The following is a 15000-nucleotide window of genomic DNA, read 5'->3' on the forward strand; positions in this document are numbered from 1 at the left end:
GGAGTGACAATGCTGCCCGGCATCATGGAAAATAATCGGGCTTCCTCATGTATTATACATGTTTCAAACCGCTGCAATAAAGGGAGTAGAGAAGAGCCATTGTGTGGTGTAGATACGGTTCCTCACAGGCAGAGTGCCTTAAATACCACAAGACCAAACCTTCATCTGCATTAAATAACCTTCATCTGATCTCACTGTCTGATCTGCAGCACTCTCCTGCACCGAGGGGTTCATATGGAGAGTTCATGTGAGGGGTTCATGTGGAGAGTTCATGTGGAGAGTTCATGTGAGGGGTTCATGTGAGGGGTTCATGTGAGGGGTTCATATGGAGAGTTCATGTGAGGGGTTCATATGAGGGGTTCATGTGAGGAGTTCATGTGAGGGGTTCATGTGAGGGGTTCATATGGAGAGTTCATGTGAGGGGTTCATATGAGGGGTTCATGTGGAGAGTTCATGTGGAGAGTTTATGTGGAGAGTTTATGTGGAGAGTTAATGTGGAGAGTTCATGTGAGGGGTTCATATGGAGAGTTCATGTGGAGAGTTCATGTGAGAGGTTCATGTGAGGGGTTCATGTGGAGAGTTCGTGTGAGGGGTTCATGTGGAGAGTTCATGTGAGGGGTTCATGTGAGGGGTTCATGTGGAGAGTTCGTGTGAGGGGTTCATGTGGAGAGTTCATGTGAGGGGTTCATGTGGAGAGTTCATGTGGAGAGTTCATGTGAGGGGTTCATATGGAGAGTTCATGTGGAGAGTTCATGTGAGAGGTTCATGTGAGGGGTTCATGTGGAGAGTTCATGTGAGGGGTTCATGTGAGGGGTTCATGTGAGGGGTTCATGTGGAGAGTTCATGTGAGGAGGTCATGTGAGGAGTTCATGTGAGGGGTTCATGTGGAGAGTTCATGTGAGGGGTTCATGTGAGGGGTTCATGTGGAGAGTTCATGTGAGGGGTTCATGTGGAGAGTTCATGTGAGGGGTTCATGTGGAGAGTTCATGTGAGGGGTTCATGTGGAGAGTTCATGTGAGGGGTTCATGTGAGGGGTTCATGTGGAGAGTTCGTGTGAGGGGTTCATGTGGAGAGTTCATGTGAGGGGTTCATGTGGAGAGTTCATGTGAGGGGTTCATGTGAGGGGTTCATGTGGAGAGTTCATGTGAGGGGTTCATGTGGAGAGTTCATGTGAGGGGTTCATGTGGAGAGTTCATGTGAGGGGTTCATGTGGAGAGTTCATGTGAGGGGTTCATGTGGAGAGTTCATGTGAGGGGTTCATGTGAGGGGTTCATGTGAGGGGTTCATGTGGAGAGTTCGTGTGAGGGGTTCATGTGGAGAGTTCATGTGAGGGGTTCATGTGAGGGGTTCATGTGGAGAGTTCATGTGGAGAGTTCGTGTGGAGAGTTCATGTGAGGGGTTCATGTGGAGAGTTCATGTGGAGAGTTCATGTGAGGGGTACATGTGAGGGGTTCATGTGGAGAGTTCATGTGGAGAGTTCATGTGGAGAGTTTATGTGGAGAGTTCATGTGAGGGGTTCATGTGGAGAGTTCATGTGAGGGGTTCATTTGAGGGGTTTGTGAGGGGTTCATGTGGAGAGTTTATGTGGAGAGTTCATGTGAGGGGTTCATGTGGAGAGTTCATGTGGAGAGTTCATGTGGAGAGTTTATGTGGAGAGTTCATGTGAGGGGTTCATGTGGAGAGTTCATGTGGAGAGTTCATATGGAGAGTTCATGTGAGGGGTTCATGTGGAGAGTTCATGTGGAGAGTTCATGTGGAGAGTTCATGTGGAGAGTTCATGTGAGGGGTTCATGTGAGGGGTACATGTGAGGGGTTCATGTGGAGAGTTCATGTGAGGGGTTCATGTGAGGGGTACATGTGAGGGGTTCATGTGGAGAGTTCATGTGAGGGGTTCATGTGAGGGGTTCATGTGAGGGGTTCATGTGGAGAGTTCATGTGAGGGGTTCATGTGGAGAGTTCATGTGGAGAGTTCATGTGGAGAGTTCATGTGGAGAGTTCATGTGGAGAGTTTATGTGGAGAGTTCATGTGAGGGGTTCATGTGGAGAGTTCATGTGGAGAGTTCATATGGAGAGTTCATGTGAGGGGTTCATGTGGAGAGTTCATGTGGAGAGTTCATGTGGAGAGTTCATGTGGAGAGTTCATGTGGAGAGTTCATGTGAGGGGTTCATGTGAGGGGTACATGTGAGGGGTTCATGTGGAGAGTTCATGTGAGGGGTTCATGTGAGGGGTACATGTGAGGGGTTCATGTGGAGAGTTCATGTGAGGGGTTCATGTGAGGGGTTCATGTGGAGAGTTCATGTGAGGGGTTCATGTGGAGAGTTCATGTGGAGAGTTCATGTGGAGAGTTTATGTGGAGAGTTTATGTGAGGGGTTCATGTGAGGGGTTCATGTGGAGAGTTCATGTGGAGAGTTCGTGTGGAGAGTTCATGTGAGGGGTTCATGTGGAGAGTTCATGTGGAGAGTTCATGTGAGGGGTACATGTGAGGGGTTCATGTGGAGAGTTCATGTGGAGAGTTCATGTGGAGAGTTTATGTGGAGAGTTCATGTGAGGGGTTCATGTGGAGAGTTCATGTGAGGGGTTCATGTGAGGGGTTCATTTGAGGGGTTTGTGAGGGGTTCATGTGGAGAGTTTATGTGGAGAGTTCATGTGAGGGGTTCATGTGGAGAGTTCATGTGGAGAGTTCATGTGGAGAGTTTATGTGGAGAGTTCATGTGAGGGGTTCATGTGGAGAGTTCATGTGGAGAGTTCATATGGAGAGTTCATGTGAGGGGTTCATGTGGAGAGTTCATGTGGAGAGTTCATGTGGAGAGTTCATGTGAGGGGTTCATGTGAGGGGTTCATGTGAGGGGTACATGTGAGGGGTTCATGTGGAGAGTTCATGTGAGGGGTTCATGTGAGGGGTTCATGTGAGGGGTTCATGTGGAGAGTTCATGTGAGGGGTTCATGTGGAGAGTTCATGTGGAGAGTTCATGTGGAGAGTTCATGTGGAGAGTTCATGTGGAGAGTTTATGTGGAGAGTTCATGTGAGGGGTTCATGTGGAGAGTTCATGTGGAGAGTTCATATGGAGAGTTCATGTGAGGGGTTCATGTGGAGAGTTCATGTGGAGAGTTCATGTGGAGAGTTCATGTGGAGAGTTCATGTGAGGGGTTCATGTGAGGGGTACATGTGAGGGGTTCATGTGGAGAGTTCATGTGAGGGGTTCATGTGAGGGGTACATGTGAGGGGTTCATGTGGAGAGTTCATGTGAGGGGTTCATGTGAGGGGTTCATGTGGAGAGTTCATGTGAGGGGTTCATGTGGAGAGTTCATGTGGAGAGTTCATGTGGAGAGTTCATGTGAGGGGTTCATGTGGAGAGTTCATGTGGAGAGTTCATGTGGAGAGTTCATGTGGAGAGTTCATGTGGAGAGTTCATGTGAGGGGTTCATGTGGAGAGTTCATGTGGAGAGTTCATGTGGAGAGTTTATGTGGAGAGTTCATGTGAGGGGTTCATGTGGAGAGTTCATGTGGAGAGTTCATGTGGAGAGTTCATGTGGAGAGTTCATGTGGAGAGTTCATGTGGAGAGTTCATGTGGAGAGTTTATGTGGAGAGTTCATGTGAGGGGTTCATGTGGAGAGTTCATGTGGAGAGTTCATGTGGAGAGTTCATGTGGAGAGTTCATGTGGAGAGTTCATGTGAGGGGTTCATGTGGAGAGTTCATGTGGAGAGTTTATGTGGAGAGTTCATGTGAGGGGTTCATGTGGAGAGTTCATGTGGAGAGTTCATGTGGAGAGTTCATGTGGAGAGTTCATGTGGAGAGTTCATGTGGAGAGTTCATGTGAGGGGTTCATGTGGAGAGTTCATGTGGAGAGTTTATGTGGAGAGTTCATGTGAGGGGTTCATGTGGAGAGTTCATGTGGAAAGTTCATGTGGAGAGTTCATGTGGAGAGTTCATGTGGAGAGTTCATGTGAGGGGTTCATGTGGAGAGTTCATGTGAGGGGTTCATGTGAGGGGTTCATTTGAGGGGTTCATGTGGAGAGTTCATGTGAGGGGTTCATGTGAGGGGTTCATGTGAGGGGTTCATGTGGAGAGTTCATGTGAGGGGTTCATGTGGAGAGTTCATGTGAGGGGTTCATGTGAGGGGTTCATGTGGAGAGTTCATGTGAGGGGTTCATGTGGAGAGTTCATGTGAGGGGTTCATTTGGAGAGTTCATGTGAGGGGTTCATGTGGAGAGTTCATGTGAGGGGTTCATGTGGAGAGTTCATTTGGAGAGTTCATGTGAGGGGTTCATGTGAGGGGTTCATGTGAGGGGTTCATGTGGAGAGTTCAAGTTGAGAGTTCATGTGAGGGGTTCATGTGAGGGGTTCATGTGGAGAGTTCATGTGAGGGGTTCATGTGAGGGGTTCATGTGGAGAGTTCATGTGAGGGGTTCATGTGAGGGGTTCATGTGAGGGGTTCATGTGGAGAGTTCATGTGGAGAGTTCATGTGAGGGGTTCATGTGAGGGGTTCATGTGGAGAGTTCATGTGAGGGGTTCATGTGGAGAGTTCATGTGAGGGGTTCATGTGAGGGGTTCATGTGAGGGGTTCATGTGGGGAGTTCATGTGAGGGGTTCATGTGAGGGGTTCATGTGGAGAGTTCATGTGAGGGGTTCATGTGGAGGGTTCATGTGAGGGGTTCATGTGGAGAGTTCATGTGAGGGGTTCATGTGGAGAGTTCATGTGAGGGGTTCATGTGGAGAGTTTATGTGAGGGGTTCATGTGGAGAGTTTATGTGAGGGGTTCATGTGAGGGGTTCATGTGGAGAGTTTATGTGAGGGGTTCATGTGAGGGGTTCATGTGGAGAGTTTATGTGAGGGGTTCATGTGAGGGGTTCATGTGGAGAGTTTATGTGAGGGGTTCATGTGAGGGGTTCATGTGAGGGGTTCATGTGGAGAGTTCATGTGGAGAGTTCATGTGGAGAGTTCATGTGGAGAGTTCATGTGAGGGGTTCATGTGGAGAGTTCATGTGAGGGGTTCATGTGGAGAGTTCATGTGGAGAGTTCATGTGAGGGGTTCATGTGAGGGGTTCATGTGGAGAGTTTATGTGAGGGGTTCATGTGGAGAGTTCATGTGAGGGGTTCATGTGGAGAGTTCATGTGAGGGGTTCATGTGGAGAGTTCATGTGAGGGGTTCATGTGGAGAGTTTATGTGAGGGGTTCATGTGAGGGGTTCATGTGAGGGGTTCATGTGGAGAGTTCATGTGAGGGGTTCATGTGGAGAGTTCATGTGAGGGGTTCATGTGGAGAGTTTATGTGAGGGGTTCATGTGAGGGGTTCATGTGGAGAGTTTATGTGAGGGGTTCATGTGAGGGGTTCATGTGGAGAGTTCATGTGAGGGGTTCATGTGGAGAGTTTATGTGAGGGGTTCATGTGAGGGGTTCATGTGAGGGGTTCATGTGGAGAGTTCATGTGAGGGGCACATGTGAGGGGTTCATGTGGAGAGTTCATGTGAGGGGTTCATGTGGAGAGTTTATGTGAGGGGTTCATGTGAGGGGTTCATGTGAGGGGTTCATGTGGAGAGTTCATGTGAGGGGTTCATGTGGAGAGTTCATGTGAGGGGTTCATGTGGAGAGTTTATGTGAGGGGTTCATGTGGAGAGTTCATGTGAGGGGTTCATGTGGAGAGTTCATTTGGAGAGTTCATGTGAGGGGTTCATGTGAGGGGTTCATGTGGAGGGTTCATGTGGAGAGTTCATGTGAGGGGTTCATGTGAGGGGTTCATGTGAGGGGTTCATGTGGAGAGTTCATGTGAGGGGTTCATTTGGAGAGTTCAAGTGGAGAGTTCATGTGAGGGGTTCATGTGAGGGGTTCATGTGGAGAGTTCATGTGAGGGGTTCATGTGAGGGGTTCATGTGAGGGGTTCATGTGAGGGGTTCATGTGGAGAGTTCATGTGAGGGGTTCATGTGGAGAGTTCATGTGAGGGGTTCATGTGGACAGTTCATGTGGAGAGTTCATGTGAGGGGTTCATGTGAGGGGTTCATGTGGAGAGTTCATGTGAGGGGTTCATGTGAGGGGTTCATGTGGAGAGTTCATGTGGAGAGTTCATGTGGACAGTTCATGTGGACAGTTCATGTGGAGAGTTCATGTGGAGAGTTCATGTGAGGGGTTCATGTGGAGAGTTCATGTGAGGGGTTCATGTGGAGAGTTCATGTGAGGGGTTCATGTGGAGAGTTCATGTGGAGAGTTCATGTGGAGAGTTCATGTGAGGGGTTCATGTGGAGAGTTCATGTGGAGAGTTCATGTGAGGGGTTCATGTGGAGAGTTCATGTGAGGGGTTCATGTGGAGAGTTCATGTGGAGAGTTCATGTGGAGAGTTCATGTGGAGAGTTCATGTGAGGGGTTCATGTGGAGAGTTCATGTGAGGGGTTCATGTGGAGAGTTCATGTGGAGAGTTCATGTGGACAGTTCATGTGGACAGTTCATGTGGAGAGTTCATGTGGAGAGTTCATGTGAGGGGTTCATGTGGAGAGTTCATGTGGAGGGTTCATGTGGAGAGTTCATGTGAGGGGTTCATGTGGAGAGTTCATGTGGAGAGTTCATGTGGAGAGTTCATGTGAGGGGTTCATGTGGAGAGTTCATGTGGAGAGTTCATGTGGAGAGTTCATGTGAGGGGTTCATGTGGAGAGTTCATGTGAGGGGTTCATGTGGAGAGTTCATGTGGAGAGTTCATGTGGAGAGTTCATGTGGAGAGTTCATGTGAGGGGTTCATGTGGAGAGTTCATGTGAGGGGTTCATGTGGAGAGTTCATGTGGAGAGTTCATGTGAGGGGTTCATGTGAGGGGTTCATGTGGAGAGTTTATGTGAGGGGTTCATGTGGAGAGTTTATGTGAGGGGTTCATGTGAGGGGTTCATGTGAGGGGTTCATGTGAGGGGTTCATGTGGAGAGTTTATGTGAGGGGTTCATGTGAGGGGTTCATGTGAGGGGTTCATGTGAGGGGTTCATGTGAGGGGTTCATGTGGAGAGTTCATGTGAGGGGTTCATGTGGAGAGTTCATGTGAGGGGTTCATGTGGAGAGTTCATGTGAGGGGTTCATGTGAGGGGTTCATGTGAGGGGTTCATGTGGAGAGTTCATGTGAGGGGTTCATGTGGAGAGTTCATGTGAGGGGTTCATGTGGAGAGTTCATGTGAGGGGTTCATGTGGAGAGTTCATGTGAGGGGTTCATGTGGAGAGTTCATGTGAGGGGTTCATGTGGAGAGTTCATGTGAGGGGTTCATGTGGAGAGTTTATGTGAGGGGTTCATGTGGAGAGTTTATGTGAGGGGTTCATGTGGAGAGTTCATGTGAGGGGTTCATGTGGAGAGTTCATGTGAGGGGTTCATGTGGAGAGTTTATGTGAGGGGTTCATTTGGAGAGTTCATGTGAGGGGTTCATGTGGAGAGTTCATGTGAGGGGTTCATGTGAGGGGTTCATGTGAGGGGTTCATGTGGAGAGTTCATGTGAGGGGTTCATGTGAGGGGTTCATGTGGAGAGTTCATGTGAGGGGTTCATGTGAGGGGTTCATGTGGAGAGTTCATGTGGAGAGTTCATGTGGACAGTTCATGTGGACAGTTCATGTGGAGAGTTCATGTGGAGAGTTCATGTGAGGGGTTCATGTGGAGAGTTCATGTGAGGGGTTCATGTGGAGAGTTCATGTGAGGGGTTCATGTGGAGAGTTCATGTGGAGAGTTCATGTGGAGAGTTCATGTGAGGGGTTCATGTGGAGAGTTCATGTGGAGAGTTCATGTGAGGGGTTCATGTGGAGAGTTCATGTGAGGGGTTCATGTGGAGAGTTCATGTGGAGAGTTCATGTGGAGAGTTCATGTGAGGGGTTCATGTGGAGAGTTCATGTGAGGGGTTCATGTGGAGAGTTCATGTGGAGAGTTCATGTGGACAGTTCATGTGGACAGTTCATGTGGAGAGTTCATGTGGAGAGTTCATGTGAGGGGTTCATGTGGAGAGTTCATGTGGAGGGTTCATGTGGAGAGTTCATGTGAGGGGTTCATGTGGAGAGTTCATGTGGAGAGTTCATGTGGAGAGTTCATGTGAGGGGTTCATGTGGAGAGTTCATGTGGAGAGTTCATGTGAGGGGTTCATGTGGAGAGTTCATGTGAGGGGTTCATGTGGAGAGTTCATATGGAGAGTTCATGTGGAGAGTTCATGTGGAGAGTTCATGTGAGGGGTTCATGTGGAGAGTTCATGTGAGGGGTTCATGTGGAGAGTTCATGTGGAGAGTTCATGTGAGGGGTTCATGTGAGGGGTTCATGTGGAGAGTTTATGTGAGGGGTTCATGTGAGGGGTTCATGTGAGGGGTTCATGTGAGGGGTTCATGTGGAGAGTTTATGTGAGGGGTTCATGTGAGGGGTTCATGTGAGGGGTTCATGTGAGGGGTTCATGTGAGGGGTTCATGTGGAGAGTTCATGTGAGGGGTTCATGTGGAGAGTTCATGTGAGGGGTTCATGTGGAGAGTTCATGTGAGGGGTTCATGTGAGGGGTTCATGTGAGGGGTTCATGTGGAGAGTTCATGTGAGGGGTTCATGTGGAGAGTTCATGTGAGGGGTTCATGTGGAGAGTTCATGTGAGGGGTTCATGTGGAGAGTTCATGTGAGGGGTTCATGTGGAGAGTTCATGTGAGGGGTTCATGTGGAGAGTTTATGTGAGGGGTTCATGTGGAGAGTTTATGTGAGGGGTTCATGTGGAGAGTTCATGTGAGGGGTTCATGTGGAGAGTTCATGTGAGGGGTTCATGTGGAGAGTTTATGTGAGGGGTTCATTTGGAGAGTTCATGTGAGGGGTTCATGTGGAGAGTTCATGTGGAGAGTTCATGTGAGGGGTTCATGTGAGGGGTTCATGTGAGGGGTTCATGTGAGGGGTTCATGTGGACAGTTCATGTGGAGAGTTCATGTGAGGGGTTCATTTGGAGAGTTCAAGTGGAGAGTTCATGTGAGGGGTTCATGTGAGGGGTTCATGTGGAGAGTTCATGTGAGGGGTTCATGTGAGGGGTTCATGTGAGGGGTTCATGTGGAGAGTTCATGTGAGGGGTTCATGTGGAGAGTTCATGTGAGGGGTTCATGTGGACAGTTCATGTGGAGAGTTCATGTGAGGGGTTCATGTGAGGGGTTCATGTGGAGAGTTCATGTGAGGGGTTCATGTGGACAGTTCATGTGGAGAGTTCATGTGAGGGGTTCATGTGAGGGGTTCATGTGGAGAGTTCATGTGAGGGGTTCATGTGAGGGGTTCATGTGGAGAGTTCATGTGGAGAGTTCATGTGAGGGGTTCATGTGAGGGGTTCATGTGGAGAGTTCATGTGGAGAGTTCATGTGAGGGGTTCATGTGGAGAGTTCATGTGGACAGTTCATGTGGACAGTTCATGTGGACAGTTCATGTGAGGGGTTCATGTGAGGGGTTCATGTGAGGGGTTCATGTGGAGAGTTCATGTGGAGAGTTCATGTGGAGAGTTCATGTGGAGAGTTCATGTGGAGAGTTCATGTGGACAGTTCATGTGGACAGTTCATGTGGAGAGTTCATGTGAGGGGTTCATGTGGAGAGTTCATGTGGAGAGTTCATGTGGACAGTTCATGTGGACAGTTCATGTGGACAGTTCATGTGGACAGTTCATGTGGACAGTTCATGTGGAGAGTTCGCAGTGCAGAAGAACGCAGTGCAGATGTTTCTCTTTAGGTTGCAGGATGTTCCAGGATGTAGTGTTAGCATGGATGCTAAGTGTAATGACGGTGTAATTTGAGATGATGATGATGGTGGTGATGATAATCCACTAGATGCTGTGATGATGTTCCTGATCTCTGGCTCTCTCTTCATCTCTTCACCTGGTGCTCATGGTGAACATCTACAGCTTTTTTTTTTCTCTTTTTTTTCCACTTCCTGCACTGCCTCATCCTGGTGCACTCTCACTGCTGTGTCTGATCTCTTCACCTTCTCATCTTGCCTGCTGTGCTGGTCTGATCTTGACTGATCGGTCATGTCTGATTTCATGTCTTCCAGCATTGTATTTACTCTCTCCATTCTTTTCATACAATTCTAAATTAATCAGCCTTGTCTGATCTGTCTTGCTCTTTATCTGATCTCCTTGATGTTTTTCTGTCTTCCACACTCAAGTCTGATCCGATCTGATCCACTCTCGTTTGTTGTACATCTTCTTTTTTCTCTTGTCTTTTTATCCTTTTCTTTGTTTTATTGTTTAATTATTCCATTTCTGTCTTGTCTGATCTGGCCTTTCTAAGGTTTAAGTCTAATGTCATTGTCGTATCTGATCTATCCTTCCTTTTCTTGTCTGATACTTTTTAAAATTTTCTTGTCTCTTCTTTCTTTCTTGAGTTTTTTGTTAGGTATGTTCATTATGTATGATCAGCATTACCTTGCCTTGTCTGATCTTTCCTACGTCCTACACTCATGTCTGATCTCGCCTGATCTGCTGTATCTTCTGTATTTCTGTAACGTCTGTGATGATCTCTTCTGAGCTGTCTCATTTAGTCTCTGTCAGATATCATGTCTTGTCTGATCTCTTCCCCCTTCATTTCACTTTCTTGTGTCTAATGTTTGTCTAATCTTTTCTGTCTCTTCTTCGTCTGATATTTCCTGTATTTTTTTTCAGCCTCTGTTCTGTCCTTTTTCATCTTTTTTCCTTCCTGTGATCCGTTCTGCCTTATCATGTCTGATCTTTGCTGTCCTTTCTTATCTGATCTCTCATGTCCTGTGAGGTCTTTGTGGTAATGATTTATTCATTGTATCCACTCTTTTCTTATCTAAACCAGTCTTTCCTGGATATCTAATTCCAGCCATGTTCTTGTCTGATCTTTCTCTTCTCCTCGTGTCTTATCTCTTCAGCTTGACACACTTCCATAATGTTCTCTTGTGTGTTTAAGGATTATTACTAGCACTTAGTTAGCTAGTTAAGTGTGTAAACCCAATATGAGGAAATCAGACGATACGAATCAATCAATCAACATTTATTTGTATAGCACCTTACAACAACCTAAATTGAACCAAAGTGCTTTACAGCGTTAAAAAGGTGATTAAAACAATGTCTATGTAAAATGAATTTGAAATAAAATAACAATGAGATATACAAAACACAGAAAATGATTATACGCCAAAAGCCATTTTAAATAAGTGAGTCTTTAGTTTGACTTTAAACAGAGGCAGGTCAGTAATAGTACTCAACTCATAAGGAATTGCGTTCCAGGGTTTAGGACCGGCCACTGCAAAGGAGCCATCACCCCACTGTTTGTACCTCGACCGAGGGACCTCTAGTACGTTATGGTCAGCAGAATGTAAAGCTCTACTTTGTTGGTAAAAGCTTACTGACTCACATAAGTAAGAAGGTGCCAGGCCATTGACTGCACTAAAAACAAACAGCAGAAGTTTAAACTGTATCTGGAACTGTACCGGAAGCCAGTGGAGGGAATTCAGGGTTGGTGTGATATGATCGTATTTACGAGTATTAATCAGCATACGAGCCGCAGCATTCTGTTCACAAGTTGCAGGCGAAGCAGACAAGCTTGACTGATTATGTATGATCAGCATTACCTTGCCTTGTCTGATCTTTCCTACGTCCTACACTCATGTCTGATCTCGCCTGATCTGCTGTATCTTCTGTATTTCTGTAACGTCTGTGATGATCTCTTCTGAGCTGTCTCATTTAGTCTCTGTCAGATATCATGTCTTGTCTGATCTCTTCCCCCTTCATTTCACTTTCTTGTGTCTACATAATCTCCATTGAGGAGATGTCACAACACTGGAAATAATAATAATAATAACAACAACAACAACAACAATAATAATAATAATCCCTGTTGCTTGAATGCAGAGACAGAGAGAGAGTTGAGTGGAGAGCGATAAAAGGGTTAAGAGAGATGTGATCATGCTAAATAAGGAATGATAGAGATGTGGGGATATGGAGGGATAAAGAGATGGAGTGAGGGATAAAGCCATGGAAAGGGAGGGCAGATAAACCCAGAGAGAGAGAGATTAAACATTCTCATCCCTCTGTGTATGGAGATTTACTTTAATACACACTCCACTCTCCAATCCCTCTACAGCCACTAATGAAAAAAACAGCTATACACACACACACACACACACACACTTATACACACGTATTCACACACACACATTCACAGACACTAATACACGCACACACACACACACCCCCACACACAAACATAAACACATTGATACACACACACATGTACATGCACACACACACACACACACACAAACTGTTGTTAGACATTAACACTGTGGTGTTGCATCACCTTGCTGTGTGTGTCGTTCAGACACACACACACACACACACACACATGCAGAACTGACTGAAATATCTCAATGTGGAAACTTTAGGGGCAGGGCTAGCTGAAGGGAAAACAGGAGGCAGGGCCTTATGATTGAAATAGAGGCTGCATGGTGTAGAGGGGGTGGAGTCAGATGGGAATCTTCAGTGTAGAGGGGGTGGAGTCTGGAGGGTACAGGGTTTGTCTGGTGAAAAAAATGGGGTGGAGTCTTTTTGTTAGAGGTGGTGGAGTCTGGTAGGTAGAGGGATTGGAGTCTGGTGAGAAAAATGGGGTGGAGATTGGCGGGTAGATACAGGGAATAGAGGGGTGGAGTCTGGTAAGTAGAGGGGGTGGAGTCTGGTGGGTAGATACAGGAAGTAAAGTGATGAAAAATGGGGGTGAAATCTGGTGGGTAAATACAGGGAGTATAGGGGGTGGAGTCTGGTGAGAACAATGGGGTGGAGTCTGGTGGGTAAATACAGGGAGTATATGGGGTGGAGTCTGGTGAGTAGAGGGGGTAGAGTCTGTTTAGAAAAATGGGGTGGAGTCTGGTGGGTAAATACAGGGAGTAGAGGGGGTGGAGTCTGGTGAGAAAAATGGGGTGGGGTCTGGGGGGTAGATAGAAGAAATAGAGGGGATGGAGTCTGGTGAGTAGAGGGGGTGGAGTTTTTGTAAACTAAACTGGTGTAGACTGGTATTTTAAGACTGGTGTTTGTTTTTTTTGTGTATATGTTTGTGTATATGTTTGTGTATATGTTTGTGTTTTTTTTGTGTTTTGTTTGTGTTTTTTTTGTGTATATGTTTGTGTATATGTTTGTGTATATGTTTGTGTTTTTTTGTGTTTTGTTTGTGTTTTTTTTGTGTATATGTTTGTGTTTTTTTGTGTTTTGTTTGTTTTTTTTGTGTATATGTTTGTGTTTTTTTTGTGTATATGTTTGTGTTTTTTTTGTGTATATGTTTGTGTATATGTTTGTGTTTTTTTTGTGTATATGTTTGTGTATATGTTTGTGTATATGTTTGTGTATATGTTTGTGTTTTTTTGTGTATATGTTTGTGTATATGTTTGTGTATATGTTTGTGTATATGTTTGTGTTTTTTTGTGTATATGTTTGTGTATATGTTTGTGTATATGTTTGTGTATATGTTTGTGTATATGTTTGTGTTTTTTTGTGTATATGTTTGTGTATATGTTTGTGTATATGTTTGTGTATATGTTTGTGTTTTTTTGTGTATATGTTTGTGTTTTTTTGTGTATATGTTTGTGTATATGTTTGTGTTTTTTTGTGTATATGTTTGTGTATATGTTTGTGTTTTTGTTTGTGTATTTGTTTGTGTTTTTTTTGTGTATATGTTTGTGTTTTTTTTGTGTTTTGTTTGTGTTTGTTCTCCACTTCAGTCATGTTCAGATTAAAATGTAGTGAGGTGATGAATGTGATTAGAGCAGCACCTTCACTTCAGCATGGTGTTTCCTGCTCTGACACCTGATTCAGCTTGTTAACACACACACACACACACACACACACACAGGAAACACACCTCAGTCTGCAGAACCTGAAGAAGTGAAGCAGCTCTGGGAGACACAGACACTCCAACACCACTGTGATCCCCTGTAGAGTGCAGGGTGTGTTAATGAGAACACTTTCAGCTCTCTCACTCTGTGTGTGTGTGTGTGTGTGTGTGTTCTCTGGTTTTTCTCCTCAGGTGGTGTTGGTGTTCGTCCTCAGTATTGCGGCGCTTGTCATTTACTTCATCGACTCCTCCAAGTGAGTGTTACTGTACTACTGTCCATCTCCAAACACACACACACAAACACACACACTCTCACTCACACACACACACACACATTTACACACTCATACAAACACACACACACACATGCTCATACACACATACACATACACACACACACACTCTCACTCACACACACACACACACACACAGACACACACTCATTCACATACACATACACACACACACACACACACTTCTTCACACAGGAAACTTCACCAAATTCAGTAATAATAATAATCAGTTAGTTATGAGTGTTGGTTTCTTTGCACACGTCTCTGTGAATGAGTGTGTGTGTGTGTGTGTGTGTGTGTGTGTGAGTGTGTGTATGTGTGTCTGTGTGTGTGTGTGTAAATGTGTGTGTGTCTGAGAGTGAGAGTGTGTGTGAGTGTGTGTGTGAATGAGTGTGTGTCTGTGTGTGTGTGTGTGTGAATGTGTGTGTGAATGAGTGTGTGTGTGTGTGTGTCTGTGTGTGTGTGTGTATGTGTGTCAGTGTGTGTGTCTGTGTGTCAGTGTGTGTGAATGTGTGTGTGAATGAGTGTGTGTGTCTGTGTGTGTATGAGCATGTGTGTGTGTGAGTGAGAGTGTGTGTGTGTATGTGAATGAGTGTGTGTCTGTGTGTGTGTGAATGTGTGTGTGTATGCTCTGTCTATGTGTTCTGTATGTGTGTGTATGTGTGTGTGTATGCTCTGTCTATGTGTTCTGTATGTGTGTGTGTGTGTGTATGCTCTGTTTATGTGTTCTGTATGTGTGTGTATGTGTGTGTGTGTGTATGTGTGTGTGTGTGTGCTCTATCTGTGTTCTGTATGTGTGTGTGTGTGTTCTGTCTATGTGTTCTGTATGTGTGTGTGTGTTCTGTCTATGTGTTCTGTATGTGTGTGTGTGTTCTGTCTATGTGTTCTGTATGTGTGTGTGTGCTCTGTCT

At 45.8% G+C, this 15000-nt stretch overlaps 1 protein-coding gene across 13 annotated transcripts in view; it reads left to right on the forward strand.

Moving 5' to 3' along the window:
• LOC131363819 (calcium-activated potassium channel subunit alpha-1-like) overlaps window positions 1–15000 on the forward strand; it is a 153601-nt gene that overhangs the window by 53201 nt on the left and 85400 nt on the right. For all 13 annotated transcript variants that reach the window (XR_009206382.1, XR_009206383.1, XR_009206380.1 and 10 more), the window contains exon 3: window positions 13989–14050. Coding sequence is in view for 9 of the 13 variants with exons in the window: in XM_058406722.1 (XP_058262705.1) it covers window positions 13989–14050 (62 nt within the window). In the remaining 4 variants the exon portion in view is untranslated. The remainder of the gene's footprint in view (window positions 1–13988; window positions 14051–15000) is intronic.

The sequence above is a fragment of the Hemibagrus wyckioides genome, linkage group LG13, assembly GCF_019097595.1.
Source record: "Hemibagrus wyckioides isolate EC202008001 linkage group LG13, SWU_Hwy_1.0, whole genome shotgun sequence".
NCBI classification, from domain to species: Eukaryota; Metazoa; Chordata; class Actinopteri; order Siluriformes; family Bagridae; genus Hemibagrus; species Hemibagrus wyckioides.